The sequence below is a fragment of the Mesocricetus auratus genome, unplaced genomic scaffold (genome assembly GCF_017639785.1).
Source record: "Mesocricetus auratus isolate SY011 unplaced genomic scaffold, BCM_Maur_2.0 Super-Scaffold_6730, whole genome shotgun sequence".
In the NCBI taxonomy this organism is placed as follows: domain Eukaryota; kingdom Metazoa; phylum Chordata; class Mammalia; order Rodentia; family Cricetidae; genus Mesocricetus; species Mesocricetus auratus.
The window spans coordinates 98,082,674-98,104,402 of NW_024429184.1; the positions used below are offsets into that span (position 1 = coordinate 98,082,674).

The 21,729-nt window shown below is 36.7% G+C and overlaps 1 protein-coding gene across 2 annotated transcripts in view; it reads right to left on the bottom strand.

The window, feature by feature from the left end:
• The window catches only part of Slc12a2 (solute carrier family 12 member 2), a 70,977-nt gene that overhangs the window by 18,607 nt on the left and 30,641 nt on the right, over positions 1-21,729 (bottom strand). For both annotated transcript variants that reach the window (XM_005069094.4, XM_005069093.4), the window contains exons 11-18: positions 21,494-21,601; positions 20,096-20,219; positions 19,335-19,436; positions 18,064-18,219; positions 16,475-16,574; positions 12,091-12,202; positions 11,146-11,286; positions 4,490-4,596 (exon numbers count right to left, since the gene is read on the bottom strand). In XM_005069094.4, coding sequence (XP_005069151.1) covers positions 4,490-4,596; positions 11,146-11,286; positions 12,091-12,202; positions 16,475-16,574; positions 18,064-18,219; positions 19,335-19,436; positions 20,096-20,219; positions 21,494-21,601 — 950 coding nt within the window. The remainder of the gene's footprint in view (positions 1-4,489; positions 4,597-11,145; positions 11,287-12,090; positions 12,203-16,474; positions 16,575-18,063; positions 18,220-19,334; positions 19,437-20,095; positions 20,220-21,493; positions 21,602-21,729) is intronic.

Below are 21,729 nucleotides of genomic sequence, written 5' to 3' on the forward strand. Positions count from 1 at the left end.
GTTGTTGTTGCTGGTGGTGGTGGTGTTGTTGTTGTTGGTGGTGTTGTAGTTGTTGTTGGTGTTGTAGTTGTTGTTGTTGTTGGTGGTGGTGGTGTAGTTGTTGTTGGTGTTGTAGTTGTTGTTGGTGGTGGTGGTGTTGTAGTTGTTGATGTTGTTGTTGGTGGTGGTGTGTGTGTGTGTGTGTGTGTGTGTGTGTGTGTGTGTGTGTGTGTACTTTGTGTATGGTTGGGTGTTCTGGGTTTTCTTTTTTCCTTTTTGAGAGGGAGCATCTTACAGTTACTATTGCTGTGATGGAAACAGCATTACCTAGAAAGGTTTATTTTAGCTTACATTTTGTCACTTTCAGGTGACAGTACATCACTGAAGAACTCAGGGAAGGCACTCACACATGACAGGAACCTGAGGCAGGAGCTGATGCAGAGGCCCTGGAGGGTGCTGCTTACTGGCTTGCTCCTCATGCCTTTTTTTTTCCTCTTAATCTTTTTCTTTTGAGACAGGGCTTCTCTGTGTAATAGCCCTGACTGGGTGCTGCTTACTGGCTTGCTCCTCATGCCTTTTTTTTTCCCTCTTAATCTTTTTCTTTTGAGACAGGGCTTCTCTGTGTAATAGCCCTGACTGTCCTCGAACTCAAAGAGCTCTGCCCGCTTCTGCCTGCCAGTGCTGGGATTAAAGGTATATGCCACCTCACCTGGCTCAGCCTGCTTTCTTATAGAACCCAGGAACATCAGCCCAGGGATGGCACCATTCACAATGGACTGGGCCCTCCCAACACTAATTAAGACAATGCCCTTGTGTATTGCCTGATCTTATGGAGGCATTTTCTTGATACAGGTTCCTTTCTCTCAGATGACATTAGCTTGTGTTATATTGACATAAAAGTAGCCAGGAAGTGGAGAAGTAAGAGAGGCAAGGAAAACAATACAAAGAATCAATGAAACAAAGAGTTGGGTGTAGTAGAAAGCACCATTTGTAATTCTAGCATTTGGGTGGTAAGGACAGAAAGATCACAGAATTAATGATCAGCCTCAGTGACATAGTGAGCTCGAAACCAGAGTGGATGGTTTTGTAGGAATGAGGATATAACCCTCATCAGCTCAGTGGTTTATCAAAACCCTAGGTTCAATTTCCAGTACTACACAAAAAAACATAAAAATAAGAGTAAAATCCTATGGGATGGCTTGCTCAGTAGGTACTTACTGCCAACCCCAACAACCATACTTCACTCCCTGGGATCACATAGTAAAAGAAGAGAACTGATTCCTACAAGTTGTCCTCAGACCTCCATACTTGTACCATGGCATGCCATGCACACACAAAACGAAATGTAATAACACTAACAAGACCATTGATTCCTAATTGTTCTGAGAACTAGAGAGCATTCTTGCCTATCTGATTGCATGTGGCTGAATGATGCACAGCACAAAGCAATGCTAACTTCCAGAACATTCCAACAGACCTCTTTCAGCACTATTATGATCAACTACTACTAGTGTAGTTGGTATATATATAAAAACCATTTTCCAAATGCTGCTTCTCTATTTTCTAGGGCAATTACTCCATCTTACACTCCTGAGCCTTGAGAGGAAAACAGCATAGCCCACCACAGCTCATAGACTTTGATAGCTCATGATTTAATCTTTATTTCTAGTGTCTTCCTTTTCTGAGGCACCATATATACAAAGCACAGAACTATACAGCTACAATGAGAGTCTGCTCCCCAGATGGTTAGAAGGCACAAACTCCACACGCTTTAACCTTTCTGAAATCACCTACCAACTTAAGGGTTCTTTTTGTCACCTGTGTGCATACCTAATCAACTCAGACCTTCTCAAAGGGTTACTATGACCTCTGATCATTTCTAGAAAGACTTTCCAAATAAGCTATTAAAAAAACTATAGATGTAGCAGGAATTCCAGGAAAGGAAATAACTCCAGTGAGTTCCAAGTAATCCCATCAAATTTCACAGGAAAACTTGGATGTGAAATCCATCTTAGAACCACTTTGCTAAAGACAAGATTTTCTCACTGATGTTTGTTTTTAAAGTCAATTGTTTATATGCAACAAGAGAATACTGTATGATGATAATGGCACAGTGTGAATTGTTAGTGTAAATTAGATTTATTGAGCAAATTCCATAATACTAGGAAAAGAGTACTTTTCAAGTTTTAACAAGTATATTTGGAAAAAAATATTTTATTAAATAATTCAGTTCTATAAAGCATTGTAAAGATTAAATTTATACACAAAAGTCTATGAACCAGAAAGGCAAAAGCAGCAAAAGAATAAAAAGGAAACACTTGTCCTGACACTGGACACGCTGTAAGAAGGACGTTAAAGTGCTGTGAAACCAAGCTAAGCTGCAGAATAAACAACCAATGCAGAGGGAACAAGAAGCCCCGCTCAGAACAACCCTTCAAATGCGAAAGGCACACAAGTATGTGTAACTGCAAACTCGGGCGAGGGTAACTCAAGGGATGAACCACAGAGCAGCATGGACGCTCAAATCTCAGCAGAGGACATAGTGAAGACTTCCAAAGCAGTACTCTGACATCTGACTCTGCCACAGCAAAAACACAGGAAGAAACCTACCAGCTTACACAGGAAGCAGGGTCAATACACACCCACTCCTGTTCACATGAGACACATCTACAAAAGATTATTCAGCTGTTAAGAAAAATGAAATTATGAAATTCACAGGTAATTTGATGGAGTTGGAAATATGTATACTGAATAAGGTAACACAAATCCAGAAAGATAAATATTGTATGTTTCCTTTTATTTCTTGATGTTACCTTTGAATTTTCAGATACATGTATTCCACTAATAATACCCACAGAGGTCAGGAATTTATTAAGGGGACACAGGGAAAAAGTGACCTTTAAGAATGTGGAGACAGAGCAGACTAGTATAAAGTATTAAAGGGGAACAATGAAATAAGATAGGTTAAACTGGGATGGAAGACAGGAGGCAGGGTAGAAGAGGCAATATGGGGAGAGAAGGATAACTATTATTGAAGTTCTATTAAAAATGTTTGGAAACCTACTGCTGTAGAAGTTTCATAAAATATGTAGACATATAATGAAAGGTACAATGGGGGGGTATCCCAACTAGATACTCCATTCTAAACAAACTACCCCAGTACCAAGAACAGGTTACTATCTTTTGAGTTGTTGGCCAATGGGGTCACATAGATCTCCAACTATTACAACCTAACCTTCGTAACTTGATACTAAAAACCTGTTGTTGAAGATAGCACATACTTGAATCACAGAGCCTGGAGTCCTCAAGCTCATGTTCACCTGTAAGCTTCACCCTTTCTGGACAGTATTCATGATGCTGGAAGGTTCTATGCCCAGGGCTAGAGGAGAAAAGCAAGCCTCAATCTCACCCTGCTATGAAACCTTACAAGCTACAACAACGCCTGGCCAGACAAGATAACGTCCACTGGAGCAAGAGCGGCACAAACGTTATGGGAGTTACCAGTCACTTTCTGACTGGGTTTAAGGTCTTATCTATGAGACAGAACTCATACCTGGCACCATTAAAAGGACTAAGGAACCTGTGGCTTGATAGATCACAGGCCCCAGGGGAGAACCCAATACTAGTCTGTTAAATGGACAGAGAACTGAGTATTAAAACTACCTCCTATGACTTATTGCTGCACTTACAGATTTAACCCACATCAGAAGCCTCTCCTGTCAATAGATGGCAATTAGTAGAATCGGTGAGTGTGCAAAGAAAAACTGGAATGCTTAGTCCTAAGTCAGTCATTCATATCACACCCTTTACCCCAAGGCTCAGTAATCTTCACCAAAGAGGGTGAAATAACTTCAAGGGCAGCTTTTCTAGGTGAAACAAGAAAGATGCTCATATGAACTCGTAGATAACAACATGCACAAGCTATAGACAGAAGAAATTCCAAGATAGAGGAGGATGGTGGACTTGTAATCATACCACTAGCTGAGTAGCTACTGGCATTTGGCAGCAACTGGGAGAACAAGTCAGTATTTTTTAATGCAGTCCCTAGTAGGGTGGCCACACACTAGCTTGGCAACAAAAATTTAGCACAATGGGAAAAGGAAAAAAAGAAGCAATCTCAAAGTTGACTGGGAAAGGATGATAGAAAGGAAAGAGTTTAAGGGAGTGCATATGTCCCAGATACACTGAAATTACTAAAAAATTAATAAAAATACAATAAGAAAGGAAAGGTCAACAAACTGTTTTACATATACATAAGGTATTTTGTAGATGTATTTGTGTCTGTACATACACTAAGTACTTGTACATATATTTTGTGTAAAAAGAGGGAGATCAGTATTTTGCTAATAGATCATCATTTTAAAACCCAGTCAGTTCATGGGGTTCTTTTTCATTTTCATACACCTATTAAGGAAAGACTACATAAAAAAACAAACAAACCAGGTAAACGAGAATGCTTTCAAAATTACCATTTTTCTGCCAAGTACTTAACAATTTAGAACATACTTACTGAAATAAGTTTATATACATATCCACATCCCTCATATCTGCTTGTAACCAGTCTTTCTTAAATCCAAGGACAAGCGTGTTTGGTTTCATACGACCAAGACCAGCAGCCTAAAATATATAAACACAACTTCAAATACAGACTATTTAACAGAGCAAATTTTTAAGAAATAAAGTTTTTTTGGTAAATTATACATATGAAATTGACTTCAAATTACTCAAACTAAACACACACACACACAAATGATATTATAAATAGAACACCTGAAAACTACTAACTTCATCTTTATGTATTAATGACATAAAATTTTGTTACTTCTACTAACCAAAATAACATATTTAATTAAAAGAGAAAAATCACAACACAGTTGTATTCTCTATCTCCATGATATATTTTGGTAGTAGTCACTAATGCCGAGTGGTAAATCTAATGTCTGGAGTTCTAAATTCCACCATCAGGAAGCTGAATTTTTTTAATCATGCAAATGTTCTTTTTGAAAGCTGTTTATTTGGCCACCCAAGTTTGACAAACTGGCTGGTTCCAGGTAAAGAGTGAAAGACCCTGTCTCAAAACAACAACAAAACTGAGGTTGGATGATATCCACAAGAATGGTATCTGAGGTTGACCTCTGGCCTAGACACACAAGTCCATACACATACATACACACACATAAATCATGGTAAAATGTTAACAAGTTTACCACGTTAAGCGGTATTTATTATGTCCATAATACTGCCAAGTAATACACCACTATTTCATCACCCCAATCAGAAATTCTACAACTGCTGTGTAATAGCTATTCAGATATATGCTCTCCCTTGTGACATTTAACGTACTTCTACCTAGTTATTTCATGAACAAAATCCTAGAACTAAGGTGTTTAGCTTGCTTCACTTAGCAGGCTGTCTTCTAGGTTAATTTAAAAATGAGTTCAATTTTATTCCTTTCTGCAGATAATATTTTATTGTACTTAAATAGTCATGAGTCACATTTGCTTACCCATTTATTTGATGACAAAGACTTTAGCTGTTTATAGTTTGTACCTTTTGGCTACTGTGAATGATGGTGCAATGGAACTAACTCTGTTCCTTCAGGTTTTAGGGATCGATGTCAAAGGATGCAGTATAACTGATAGTCACAAGGTCATTTTAAGTTTACCTTTTGAGGAACAATAACTTAATTTTTAGAATAACATCGCTTTATACTCACAACCAACAAAGCACAGGTTCTCATTTTTCCATGACCTCACTAACACTGGTATTTCTAAAATTATAGTTAGCCAAGTATATGGATATAGTATCTCATTGTGATTTGTGTAATGATAGCAAAACTCTTTTCATGTGTACTATGTATATTTTTATTTACCCAACTATAACAATTTCATAGTTTTTGAAGTTTAAAAAAATTATATATATATAATCTCAAAACCTGTGGTGGTCTGAATGAGAATGGCTTCCATTGGCTCATATATATGAATTTTTATCCCCAGTTATTGAACTGTTTGGCAAGGATTAGGATGTGTGGTATGTGATTGGGAGTGAACTTCAAGGTTTCAAAAGCCCAGACCAGGTCCAGTTAGCTCGCTCTACTTTGTGCTTGTGGATCAGCATATAAGCTCCTGGCTATTGCTCATCTCCATGCCTGCCTGCCTGCCGCCATGCTCACTGAGATAGATGGAGGTCATGGACTCACCCTCTGAAACTATAAACCCACAATAAACTGTTACTTTTTTAAGTTATCTTGATCGTGATATCTCATCACAACAACAGTTACTAAGTTACTTAGTTATTAATAAGACAAAATCCTCTATCATATTGATTGAAATATTCTCCCATTCAGTAAGTTGTTTTCACTTTCTTTATAAAGTCCTCTGTAGAAAACATCTTAATTCTGGAAATGTCCAATTTATTTTTGTTTTAAGGTTCATGCTTTTGGTGTCATTATTGAGGTCACAGCCAGATTCAAATTCACGGAAAATTCTGCTCTGTTTTCTTCAAGTTTTATGGTTTTAGCCCTCATTTATATTGGAGGTACATTCCAATTTGTTTTTGCCTATAGTTCTAAGGGACATCTTTAAAATCATGAGATTTTTTTGTTTTGTTTTGGTAAAATATGAAATGATTCAAATATTTATCAAAGGCCTGGCCATGTGCCACTGCCCTAAGCATTTCTTTAATTAAGGAGCAAGAAGTAAGCTACCCTGCAAGCTTATAGTCATCATTCTCATGTACAAACTTCTACGTTCCCTTTCCTTAAGGGAAAATAAAGAACACCTTCTTCCACAAGCAAAATTATCTGCTGGGTGGCATACCCATGAAAGTTCTATACATTTTTGGGGGGAGGGGCAAGCAGGGTGGAGGCGGAGTCAAGGGTATTGAACAGAACCAAGCATTATCTTCAAGTATGAGAGGTGTTTCACAGACTCAGGTCACAAAATAGCCAGCCAGTTGTTGAAGGTAAAAGATGCTATCAAGGCCATGTTTTTGGGGGGGGAAAAAAAACCTATCACGTCATAATGCTGTTATAATTAAAATGTCTTGATTGTTTTGGTGCTAGGGATTAAACTCAGGGCCTCACACAAACTAGGAAAGCATGCTACAACTGATTCCAGTTTCTCAAAGCTTTAACTTTCTAAATAAGGAGCAAGCATCCTTGAGACTCTGTGCACCTAGGCATTCAATGGCATTGCTGCAGTAACTCTCCCTAGGATTACTCTTTTTTTCATTTCCACATGTATCTCTATCACCTTTAAATCCTTTACTCAGTGTAGCTATTACAAAAGAGCTATTATTTCCAGTTTCCATGAAGCAGTATGCATTTAAGAAAATAGTTTATTACTGAAAATTTATCTTCTCCAGAAACCACCTCATTAGTGTTTGATTCTACCACTGAAAGCAGTACATCACAACAGTCACTTAGTGACATCAACCACATTCATTCAGTCTATCACTTTATACATGTTGTCAGAATCATAGCAGAAGAACATGCTATATGGGTTCCATTTTATATTCCACTGTTGGTAAAAATATTTCCAATATTACAGCTAGCTACTTAAATTTTGTTGAATAATACCAAGATAAGTGTATTAAACTAAGAATCATACAAGAGGTAAGCTTATGATTTTAAATACACACTTCAGGTGGTTAGTGTTGAAAAGTTCACCTAATGGTGCTGATTTCACTTAATATATCATGGCATAATTTATTCCTACAGCCTAACTACAGAATTGGATACAAACATATTTTAAATAATTTTGTTAACAATTCCTAAATTCTTTGCTTTATGAATTCTAGAACCAAAAAAAAAAAGGTTTAAAAAGTGCACTGTTTGCCAAATTAAAACTGTAATCTCAGCACAGGAAACAAGACACAAGAGGACCGTATACTACAATTCAAGGCCAGCTGGGTCAGCACAATGAGGTCCAGGACAGCCAGAGTGACACAACAAAACAGTCTCAAGAACAGCTACCACCATTACCCCTTGGTTTCAGCACTTGACCAGGAAAGTCTAAGAACATTTAGCAGTTGCCACACAAGATAATTCTAGGCTGAAATTCCAAGAAAGCAGTTTATCTGAAGAGTCATCATTATGTAACTTGTAATGTTCGTTAAGAACAATGATCATTTTGCTATAAAAATAAAGGCTTAAAAACGCTTTGAGGATCAGATGTCTACTGTCTTTTTAAAAAGAAAAACAAAAACCCAAAACATAAATGAAGAAATGAACCATAGTAATAGCTCACTATTAACAGTCTCATTAGCAAAGTAGTGATTAAATTCTGTAATTAAACCAAATGCTGGCTTAATGTGAAATTCTGATGGTCAAGACTAGCTAGAAAGGAAGAAGAGAAATCAGAAGTTTAGAAATCAACTATTTAAAACAAAAACATGTACTTAACAGTTTCTGACAATGATTTTAAAAAAAGATAAACCTATTACTTATGTGACAGTTTCCCACAAGGAAAAGGGAAAACAAAGTACTTCAGTGACACTTACACTGAATTACTAACTCTGCAGAAGCAGCCTGCAGCACATTAGTAGGAACACTATCAGTTAGCTCTGCCACTCTTGCAGTGGTGAAGTGCTGCAGCGGCCGGGCACACTAGGCAATTACAAAACAACAACACTGCTCTGCTTATCCTGTGTGTCCCACACAGAGAAAACTTGCATGATCTATGGAGGTATGTTGGTTGGATGACAAACACTACATTATTTTGAAGTATTGCCAGATTACAAGGCTGTACACTATACAAATTTTCTAGGGCAGTGGTTCTCTGGCTTCTGAGGCAATGCAGTTCCAGAGAGGGACTAGTGGCAGTAGCATTATCTGCACCGCTAGGAGAAAAGGTTACTCTTGGGCCTTACCACAAACCTATTTCACTGTGAGAGGAAAGCAGAAATCTGCTCTAGTTTATAAAAATTATTACATATTTAAGTTATTATTAAAATGTTTCTTAAGACCTATGAAAGCTGGTGGGATTAACTCATTACAAACAATATCACAACCAGGCATAGTATTGACACCTGAAGTACTTAGTTCTTTTCATTTGTGTGCAGAATTCTAGAATGATACATTTCACATTTTAATTATCTGACGTTTGTTGAAATTAACTATAATTATGTTTAGCTACTACAAATGATGCTGCCAAGTGGCAATGATGGCTAGGTTTCCAATACCAGGCATGGTTTCCCTCCTGATGAGTAGACCTTATATCTGTAGACAGCTGTTGGTTGCTTCCAACATGTGAGTGCCACTTATGCATATTTTGTCATGCTGCTAAATTGTGACATTTCATAGATGCTGTTGTGTTGAATATTAGCTTTCCCCCTAGCATCTTACATAGTGTTTTCTCAAACCATGGAAGCTAGACTACAGAAAAATAGGCTTCTAGGTAAGACCCAAATCAAATCACTAAGTCCTACATCCTAAGTATATGATGTCATCAGTAATAAAGGCCCACCCTCAGTCCCTGAGAGACAACCAAGGGCTCCATCGATACCCTGTTTGGGGAGTTCCTTAGACCGTCCTGACCAACCATTCAAAAGGTTTCTTGTGCTTGGAACTTAAAACTGCTGTCTTCTCTACATGGGTAGAGATGTACCCATGAAGCCATGCTCTTGTCCAATAGTGATGATGGCATGAATTACCACCAGAGTTTAAAAACTTGCAATTTCTCTTTATCTGACAGAAGTGACCCTGGTCAACAGGGGTGCAGAATTGCTTTCAATGTATTCCTGTGGTCTAGCTTTCCTCTTTGACTCCTATCTTTCCCTCTTCTCCCCTCTCATTTACCGACTTACACTACTTCAGGACACATTATGCACCGTATTTTTCCTGCTTACACTTCAGGGTTATTGTGTTCCCATGTTCTGGGGCTTTTCTTCATGTTTATGTTTCCTTTAAAATCTCAATGCATTAAACATTTAAAAGATTCTGACATTTTTCACAGTCCTATTTTCTGGGCTTCACTTAGGAGATAATTCTGTGAATGTTTTATATGTTCTTCTAATTTTTAAAAGTTGCATTTTATCTCTAGACCTTTAACCCATCTTAAAAAATAATGGTTTTGTTTCAATTTTCACTTAAGACAAGGTCTCATTATGCAGTCCTGGATGGCCTGAAGCTGACTGCATAGACCAAGCGGGCCCAAAGCATGGGATAATCCCCAGCCTCCAAAGTTGCTGAGTCTGCAGCTGTGCACCACTGTATTTGGCTCTCTTTCTGTTTTGTACATGGAAGGCCTGTTCTCAACATGTATCCCTGGCTGATCTTCAATGGCAGTCCTCAGCCTAAGCACTGGGACTATATAGGCATATACCAAACCTTCCTTCAAAATGGCTTTTGCATAGTCTTCTTCATAAGGATTTATTTCATTCCGTTTTCATAGACAGCTATTATTATAGACAACCTTCCCAAAGCCACTTGTATCACACAGTAAATTTTCTGCCATCATTGAATTATAGCAATTTCCTTATAACAGTGTCATAATTGCTTAGCAACCTGCTCACTGATTGTCTTTCCTAAAGACTGTAGATTATTCCTAAATTCTAGGAAGCATGCAACAGGATGGGCTCAGGACAGTGCTGGGAGCCTCACCTCACCTTTAACAGATAGTTCCAGTCAGAGCTGTTTTTACTTTGAATGTTTGCTTTTTAACATTTAGTTGGTAAACATTGTCTCATTTTATATCTCCCTATTATCTTCAGGACAGTAAGAATAGACTTCAGAGTAAATAGTTTGATCCAAAATCCAAAATAAGAAAGCAACAGTAGTAGCATTTAAACCTGGGACTGATTTTAAATTTCCTATTGTGGTGCCTATAAAATACATAAAATCTAAACTTAGAACTAGCAAATAAATAGAAATACAAAAGCCAAGAATTTTTGAAAAGCCAAAATAAAGATGGCTATGACTCAACATTTTAAAAACAAGCCTAGTGGGTAGAGGGAGTGAGAAATATCTAACAGAAAGAGAGTAACAGACTAAGATAATTTTCAAATAAGCCTTTTGTGTCACCTCATACCACAAAATTTCTGCAGATTTCTAAATTACAGTTTCCTTAAAGGCATTAGAAATGATATGCATTTGTATTACCACGAATAATTACATAGTAAACACGGAAGCTTTAAAGAAACGCAGCTATGTGAAAGACTCGTCACCTGCATCAAATACTGTGCACCTTCTCTCAAGTCATCTGCATGAACCGGAGCATAGAAAGCCTTCATTTTGTTTTTAATCAGCCATCGCTGATATTTGGCTTGATCAATGGACATCTCTTTCATAGCTTGTCTTCGAGGGCCCTTTAAAATAAAATATTAACAAAATTTTTATTTGAAACACAATCCCTTCAGAAAGGTATCCTCTTACATCAGTTTGAAGGAATGTGCTTAAATGTTGACGTGGGAGAAGTGAAATACCAGGTTTTTCATTCTCTGAGGGAATTCTAATACTTAAGACTACACAAAAAGACAGAGCACTGCTGGTGCCTGGAGAAGGGAAGAAAAAAGATTTTAAAACAAAGTATTTCAATCCTAAATTAATGAGAGAAATTTGCAATTACTGAAAATGGAAAAAAGATTACACAACACAAAGTAAAGCCTTCTATTTCTCTACAGAAAGTTTCCTAGTTTGCTTTCTGTTTGATCCAAGTGTCTGGATTATTAAATCACACACTTGTTGTCCACTTCAGTGAGTTTCCAACAGCCAATAGCTGTGAAGGAGGCTTTCAGCTATGCCTTGACACTACTGGCCAAGATGTGCCACAAAACACGGACCAGTTTCCTATGCAAGCAGGTGAGGCATCATTTCACAACTATTTTCAGAATCCAAAATGATTTTTTTAAAGCACTACTTTTTGGGCGAAAACTTATTATTATAGGTATTTTTCTTACTCCTGGTTAAAATCACAACAGCTCAAAATATCTAGCTAGATCTTTTAAAAAATGTTACTTTGTGACTATTTAAAGGAACATTTTGAAGAAAACATCTCAAAAAATTCTAAAAATTTGCCTAATGATTTCCAATCTATAAAGTTTGTAACTTACAATCTGTTTGATGAGTGAAAAAATGTCTTACTATAGAAAACAAAACTGATACATACATACCATATGCACATGGCCACAGATCATCAAACCAACATTTTTCGTGAAGTCATGAACAAGATGAAGTAAAGCAGGGCGTGAGTTTGGAGAACCCGTCAGAACAAGACACTGGGGCCTAAATAAATAAATAAATAAGAACAGTTTGAGATTTGAATGTTGTTTCTCTATGAACAAAGCTACAGAAGAACTTTAATAAGATGCAGGCTACGTCGGGCTGCAGAGATGGCTCAGCTATTACCAGTGCTTGCAGCTTTTCCAAAGGACCCAAGTTCTGTTCTCAGCAGCTCTGTCAAGCAGGTCAAGACTGCTTCTAAATCCAGTTGGCCATCACCGGCCCATCATGGGCCTTCAGGTACAGACACATAAATAACACCAAATGTTTAAAAAACAAAACCTTGTAACAAATCTCACTCCAGATGCCTCTCTCAAACAGCAGGCAATTCTACACACTGATTTTCTAGGAATGCTACAGAAATTACCACTTTGCTTAAAATGACATGACAATGTTTTGTCTTCAAAGGTCATAACTGTTTCAGTTATTTCATAAATCCTACAAAACTTACTGAGCACAACTAACCCACAACATAAACAGGTGAATTCCATCTCACCATACTGACATTTCCGTCACGTATCAACCCTCAGTCTAATAGAGCTTCCTGAAGACTGTTGTAATGCAAATAAGATCAAATACAGCAGTTTGAACAAGTTCTATTGAACTAAAAATCTTTTAATTCTAGTTAATAATGAGAGTGTCAAAATAGCACTCAAGTTTCTCTGTAAACATGAGAAGGTGACAAAATATTTAAATGTTTTAAACTATTGATTTTTTTGTTGGCTGCAGAGGAACATGCCTTTCATCCCAGCATATGGGAGGCAGAGGGAGGCAGATCTCTGTGAGTTTGAGGTCTACCTGATCTATATGTAGTGAACCCCAAGACAGCCAGAAGTACTGAGAGAAACCCTGTCTTGAAAAATAGAAATTGATTTTCAGTAACTGGAAGAGGAAATCAATCTTGTTTACATAATATCCAGGTATCCATTTCATCCACCAAAACAGATTAAGTTGGCAACATCTACAATTAAACCAAAGCAAAGAATCAGCTGGATTCCTAAGGTGAGGAAGGACTGGAGAGATGAGCAGTGGGTAAGAGTACTTCCTGTTTTTGCAGGGGACCAGGCAAGGGGTTCCAGCACCCACATGGCAACTAACAACAGCCTGTAACTCACTTTAGAGGATCCAATGCCCTCTTCTAATTCAAAGACATACATCTAGGCAAAAACACACATATACATAAAATAAAACTAAGTAAATCTTTTAAAATTTCTTTAATTCTAACTTATACACTAACTTTTAGACTAGTCTCTAAAATAATAAAATATTAACAGAGACCTTTAAAAATACTGACTTGGTTTAGAATTTTAGTGAAGTAGCTCACATATCAATTCTGTCTGAGACAGAGATGCTGTGGAGTTGCCCATGGCCCAGACTGTTCAGTCCCCTCTTCTGACTGTCTTGTCTCCCTTTGCAGTTTCCCGCAGGTGACATGAACTCTCCAGCTATACAACATCCCCTCCACCTTCCTAGAATAAAGTAACTGAGAGCATCTTACAACCCATAAGGTCCTTTGCAGGTCTTAAAAGCAAGTTGTTGCCCATACTTTCTTTCCTGTAAGCTAGATCATGGATGTTGTCATGACTCTGATCACAAAGACAAAACACATCTTTTAGGGGACAGCAGAATGCCAATACATAAGAATAGTGGTGCCAAATGACCAACTCTGCCTACCTGCCATGAAACACCCATGTCTCAACATCTACCAATGCCTTCCAAGTTTAATTATTGCTTTTAAAAAGCTTCTTGTTGGGGTAAATTAGACTCTCCTCTAAACAATATAATCCTGTTAAAGTTATAAAACCACAAAATCCATGAAAAACACACGAGAGGAACAGCACTAAAATACTGAACACAATAAGCAAGCAGCAGAGTGAAGGAGTTGACCTTTGGAATACTGCATGACTGGGAGTGCTGTGAAGCTGCTGATGCTATACCGCAAGGGCAGCAGCCAAGCCTCAGAGTTCAAATACCTGCAAACAGCAGTGATGCTGTGTTAAAGAACCCTGAATCAAGAACACGGGTCTCAGGCTACATAAGCAGCAAACAGACAGAGCCAAGGCATTCCCATCACTCTGGCTACTCGTTAACAAGGCCTTTGTGGTCTAGAAGACACTGAAAATAGCTAAGGGCAGAAGTCAGCAACCTAAAATAGAGGACTCAGAAGGCTGTTTATGGGCAAAACTCTGAAACCTTGACCTCCTTCCCTACCTGGCTACAGAACTCTAGCAACAAGGACATATAAACAGCTTTAAATGTTCCTTTCTGAGAAATCTAATCAGATCAAAAAGAAAGACTTTAAGATAAATTCCCTGAAGAATGGCAAAGCCACATTAATCTATGCTAAGGACTTGACTGGCAAGGTCTCACCACCAATGCAGAACTTCCCTGTCAAGGAGCATAGACGGTGCACTTCAGATGAAATTAGATTCAAGAAGCCAGAGTAAAGAAAAAGGAAACAATAAGAAACTTCAAGTAACTCTAACTCTAAGCTGGGATAAATACAAAAACTAAATATGAAAAAAAGAAGTACTAGTTTCAATAAAACAAAAAAGCCAAGAAAAGGCAATTTACGCTGTGCCCCCGTCTAACATCATAAAAATACAAGTATTAAATATGAACTAATCAAAGTAACACTATAAAATGTATTGAAGTATAGGAAAAGTACACCCATGCACTATAGCCAGAAAGAGGGAAAATAATGGCCAAGCAAAAATGAGAATGCACAGCAAGACAGATATGGCTTTATGAAGTTAACAAAAAACAAACATGTAACAAAGCAGCCAAAGGCAGAAATTGCTGCCTATGGCATAAGAACACAGAGGGTAAGACAAGTATTAGTTTTCATGGCAAAATTTTATAAACTCTCCTCTTTGTGCTACACATGCCTATAATCTCAGGACTTGTGGGGCAGAGGAAGGAGTACCTTGTATTACAGAACAGTTGGGTTATATAAATTAGTAAATATCAAAAAGCTAAACCAGGATAAAAAGAACTCCAAACAATTCATCCAATTATAAGTCCAAGCAAGGTTTTGCTACTTTAAAATTGCGACTTTTGTTCATATTTTCATTTATGTTACACAACTCACAAAAAGAACAATTTCTAATTTTTCTGTCATAATACCAACTACCCAAAAACTGCTAACATTTAAGCTTTTCTACCAGGACCCTTATTCCTCCCGCAGCCTCACTTCCAAAGCTGTGGTCTCTGGGAACTTGTCGTTCTAGAGAAAGGGACTTAGGCTGGTGCCCAAAAGAGCAACACAAGGAACACCCACAAATTCTCCTTCTTTCCTGAAATGTATCTCCTCTTCAAAGATGTTTTTGAGAACAATGTTGCATATATTACAGAAGCCAATGAAAGATTATGACTCATGACAAAAGAAAGTCACCTTTTCACAGCTAAACAACTTCATCAATTTAAAAAATACTATATTATGAAAATATTAAGTATAAATAGGCTAAAATTTCTTAGACTTTATATGCATAAATAATATTTCTCAACAGTGCTTTAATAACGGGATCTAATCCAATACTAGCAACATATTACAGAAGTTTCAGACTAATGATAAAGCCGTTTCCCGAGGGAAGTACAACACAAGTACTCCTTAGCCAAAAGCAGTCTTACTGCTGCAAGTGGTTTCCAGTTAGTTGCTGAGAAATGTGAATAATTCAGTATTGTTTAGTCTTAGCAAAATTATAAAAATAGGTTTATCAAAACAAGTCTATGCCAGGCATGGCTGGGCTCGAGCACTCAAGCAACAGAGGCAGTTGGGTTTCTGTGAGTTCAAGGGTAACCTGGCCTACAGAAAGGGAGTCCCCAGCCAGCCAAAGCTATACAGTGAAGCCCTGTCTTAAGGGGTCAATTCCCATAACATAACCCACATAACAGTTAAAACTATTTGTAACCCAGTTCCAGGGAATTTAATGCTCTCTCTAGCCTCTGCAGGTACCAAGTATGCAAGTGGGCTAGGCATAGATTCAGGCAAAACATCCATACACATAACAAAATTTAAAGAAACTTATAAATAGGTATACAACATGAATGCTTACAAAGAGAAAAACTATTTTTCTTCAAATGACAGTTTCAAAGTTTTCATTGCTTTTTCTGAAGACAATTTTTTGTATAATTTGGTTTCAAATAATTAACTGCCCAAGGCCATCCAAGTAAGACAGAATATTTGTACTATCCATATAGAATGTTACTCAAGAATGAATGGTTTAAGAATTAACTGACTACCAGAGGATGCCTCCATGGTGCCTCTTCTCCTACCTGAAGTTCTTCACATGGTCTTCCACCCCAGAAAGACGAATCGAATGCTGCAGTGCACTCAGATAAGTCAGGGCTTGTGTAGAGGATCCCCAGTTCACATCTGTGGGAAAACACGGTCATGCAGTGTAACTCCATGGGAACCAATTCAAACCAATGAGACCAACAGCAAACTGAGCAGCATTTTCATTTTTATGTCAACTGCTAAAATAAACTACTATTCTATAACTTCACATAGTTCTAGTATATGAAAGTACATTAAGACTATCATGTCTGTCGTTGCATTTGAAAAAAGGTGTAACTTAATAAAGGCATGATGATGGCAATGTAGACATGTTTGTGTAACTTAAAACAATCTCAACAATAAAACATTTAAAAATTATTCATTATGTAGCTGAAGACCTGAAAGAAAGAGGCATACTTTAAGAACAGTAAATAAGGCCGGGCGGTGGTGGTGCACGCCTTTAATCCCAGCACTCGGGAGGCAGAAGCAGGAGGATCTCTGTGAGTTCGAGGCCGGGCTGGGCCGACAGCCTCAAAAACAATACAGAGAAACCCTGTCTCGTAAAAACCAAAAAAAAACCAAAAACCAAAAAAAAAAAAAAAAAAAAACCAGTAAATATATTCAAGCTAATTAAACATGAAAATGTCCTCTACTATTGAATAAAAAGGTTGGGCCTTGAATCATTTTTAAACACATTAATGTATGTTTAATAGTATTTTAGAGGAACAATTGCTCCTAACAGTTAAAAATACACCTCCCTTCTCTATCCATTTCTAGAGTCACCATCTGAATCCAAAAGCCCATCAGCTCACATTCAGATCATATTTCACTATCTAGAACTGCTGTACTGTACCTACTCAACCTCTGATTTATGCCAGTGGACCTAACTCTCCCACCCTTTCTGTCACACCTTTCTCTACATACTGAGCCATCCTAATAGCCCTTCCCCCATCACCTTACATGGAGATCTTCCTAGACATCATCAGTGTGAAGGATGACAACCACTAATTATTTCTCAGTTAAGAACATTTATACTAGCTGGGCAGTGGTGGTGCATGCCTTTAATCCCAGCACTCAGGAGGCAGGGGCAGGTGGATCTCTGTGAGTTCCAGGCCAGCCAGGGCTACACAGAGAAACCCTGTCTCAAAAAAAGAAAAAAAGCAAACAACCAAAAAAGAACATTTACTTATTTTGAGAAAAATACATCTTTCCAGTGCTTGAATTCCATCTACACAGCAGTTATAAAGAGGACAAGAAATATACATATATATATATTTGGCTAGTAGTCACTAAATCGTTGCAAATCTAGAACTTTCAAAGTATATTTTAAAACATGTAAGTACAACAGAATGTTAGTTTATTACTTTTCTTAAAATTAGGTTAGTAATATTTAATTCATGGATACAAATGAAATTCTATAGGAATTAACACTAAATGTACTTCAAAAACAAAAAATTTGGAAAGAAGATATTGTAAGTTTTACACATGACACTTTTTCAAATATACAAAAAGATGCTTGAATAAGAAGTAACATAAATACTTGTCGACATTTTCTAGCTTGAAATACTAAATAGAAAAGACTACTGACCTGGTTTTTTGTAGGTGACATAAATGTAGAGCCCAAGAACTATCACATATGTGAGCAAGGCAGCCCACCAGTTAATGACAAACATCACTATGCAACAAAGAATTGCTCCAATAAGGGATATCCACATGTTGTAGTATTTGAATGCAGGACGCCATCCTAACAAGACAGACAAAAAAGTCACTCAGATCTTTCATCTGCTTTATACAGTAGTACATTAATTATGTATAAAATAGCTTTCATTATGGATGCCATGCTCAGATGACTTTAAATATTAAGTGCAAGGCTAATATCTAACAGTAAAGTCAATGACTGTTATTGATCACAACCGATTTTGGTAATTCCTAATGACTGTGAAGATAGTATTTTTTTCAGACCTTCAATCGACACAACCTTTCAAAAATTTAAATCAACCCATAGAGGCATCCTACAAAGGAAAGGCTTCAGATTTACCCCTCAGTGGGGCACCATGATACACATCCATGTTCTAATGAATATATAAAGCATTTCAAGCAATCTACTCACACAACAAAACGTTGGTGTGAATTCAGGAAATTCATACCATTAGTAGTTATGAATTAAGAACTACTCATAAAATGCTTAAAAAGACCATGCTTTAAATTTGTCACCAATAGCCAAAAATATTTAATTACTTTAACAAAATTTTACTTTGAAAGTAAAACTGAAGGTAAAGCACGTATGTTCATAGTTCCCTTTCCTTTTGAAAACCCCACATGTTATTTGGCTTATTCTGAGAAACACAAATCCTTCTGTACTTTCCATTCTTTTCCTGATTTTCAACCCTCGTCCACTTGTAACAAAAGCCCCATGGTATTTTTTCAGTTGACAGAGCCCCCTTATGTTAGAGTTCCACAGAATTCCCTGTGTAAAAATCATGCTGGGGGCTGGCACTTAGGCTCAGTGGTAAAGCGTATGCTTAATGCTTGATGTAACACACTCAATTCTCAGCACCAAAAAGAATAAATTTTGAAAGGTTGTTAAACAGTGACAAAGTTATGAGAACTGAATCAGGTAAGCAAATAGTAAAGAAATGTTTTTAAAAACATGCTGTTTTACTGTTTTGAAAAGAAATAACTTATTATCAATGTATTTCATAATAAAGAGATCTTTAAGCACTGAATTTGACATAACTATAAAAGAAAACAACTTTAATAAGCTAAACTCACACACAACAAATCTTAGAAAAGTGGAAATTTTGCTTCCTCTGAAATCAAAGACATTAATACATACAAATTTTTAAAATGTAAAATCACCTGGAGATTTTGCAAGTGATGCATGGAATACTGAAAAATTGATTAACGCATATGATGCAAGGAAGAAATTAGAGATAATTGGAGCAATAACGTTCAATTCAGCTGCAAAAGAAACAAGAAATAAATGTAATGATGTTTAATACTTCAAATTTTAAAATATTCCTATTTTTAAGTTGCATAGTAAACAGTCCTAAGTCTACCACAGCTGATACCTATATCATGCTATCACAACTGATGACATGATCAGACTTTCAGTCAACTAATTTGAGAGTCTAGATAAAATCCTTCAGAAAGTCCAATGTTACTTTAGCAGTGAAAGATCCACACTTTACATATGATCAAATAGAGGCAATACCTTCCTGGGGTACACTAGTATTCTTTATCTACACTATCATCGTATGTATTTTAGGAAAAGGGTATGGTAGTACACACCTGCAATCTTAGTCCTTGGGAAACAGAGGAAGGAATTCAAGATTATCTTTGGCTACAATTGTGAATAACAGGAAGCCAGCCTGGGCTACATGAGTCTTTAAAAAAAGTATAATCCCTTCTATCCCTAATTTTACATGATAGCAATAATTTTAATAAATAATATCAACACTATAATTTGCAGTGTTTTACTTACTCTTTTGTTTGAACAGAAATTAATTTGGTGCATGAAAGCAAGGCACATTTTGTTAATAACTTAATAGTCATGATTATAGGTAATGCTATATATAAACATACCAAAGCCTACATGATATACCATTCAAAGAACTAACCAATTAGGATGAATCCAAGTGCAATTAAGAATGTTAAGATGTAACCCCGAAGAGGTTCATTATTTTTCCCATAACCTTTAGCAAACATCTGGAAAGCTGGATAGATATTGTCCTTACATAGCGCCTAATAAAAAAATACAAACATTAAAATGAAATACATGAAAATTAAGATAAACAAATCTGCTAACAACTCAAGTAGGTTAATAAAGAACGAAACCCGAGTCTCTCATTCCTGTCTCACCTACACACTATAAAGGATATGTAAACAGTTCACATAGCAGAAGGGTAGTTGGTTTATATCACTGCTTAAGATTTTATTTGTCTTGCTCCACCCCCATCTTGAAACTCTACTTATGAAGAGTCAGTGAAGCAGACATTCAAATAACAGTACAATAAAAAAGAAAATTGGAAGTTGGTAAGTTTAATATAACCTAAGGCTTTATGAAAACTAAGTTCAAATATGAAACATAAATGCAGATTAAAACCCTAATTATTAAGTTTAACTACTTTTTTCAAATAATAGATGCTGCCTTAAAAATCATATGCTACACCATTACTATACTTTTGGCTACAAATAAAAGATTAAGATAAGGCTAGAAAAAGCAACATTTATGAGATCCTAATCAATATTAGCTGCTTAATAATCACTACAGGAAGCAATGTTCATTCTAGTTATCACTGCACCTACTACAACTAAGTTGGCATCAAGCTAACTGAAATCATTATTTACTACTTCTGATTAGTCTTAGACTGCACTCCTAATACTTGACAAAACCCTAGACTTTTATGCTAAGTATGTCAAGAAGCAAAACCTACCCTTTTTATCCCCAAATATTTATTTTTATCATTTTTAATTATGTATGTGTCTGGAATCACAGGATTATGAGCCACCCAATGTACATGCTGGAAACTAAATTTGGATCTTTTGCATGAGTCCATACAGCGGAGCTATCTCTCCAGATCCCCAAATCATCTTTTCTAAGCATGTAACTTGACATCAGAAAAGTACACAAATGTCTATATGGATTTACATATCATTTATATACATAAAATATATACCAATTTTGATATATGTATATGTAAATGTATCAAACACATGAGGTTGACAAAAGTAATCTATTTGAATATAGCAACAATCCACAATTTGAAATATCTTTTTTTTGTTGTTGTTTTTTTTTTTGTTTTGTTTTTTTGTTTTTTCGAGACAGGGTTTCTCTGTGGCTTTGGAGGCTGTCTTGGAACTAGCTCTTGTAGACCAGGCTGGCCTCGAACTCACAGAGATCCGCCTGCCTCTGCCTCCCGAGTGCTGGGATTAAAGGTGTGCGCCACCAACGCCCAGCCACAATTTGAAATATCTTAACATCCCCCTAATAACAATTATAATATGAAAACATTTACCTGAAATATTTTAGGAGCACTCACGAGAGAGGCTAGGGCTGACGAAAGTGTGGCTGAAAAGATACCTGCCGAGATTAAGGGTGCAAACCCTGACACCATGCTCATCACCTTAAATACAGTGACAGAATTGGAAAATTAGTCATAAAACAGTTTGAAAAAGAGTATTGAATAGTCACAATTTGATAACTCTAATAAAGGAAACTAATATTGGATTAATCTGATAGTAATCTGATAAA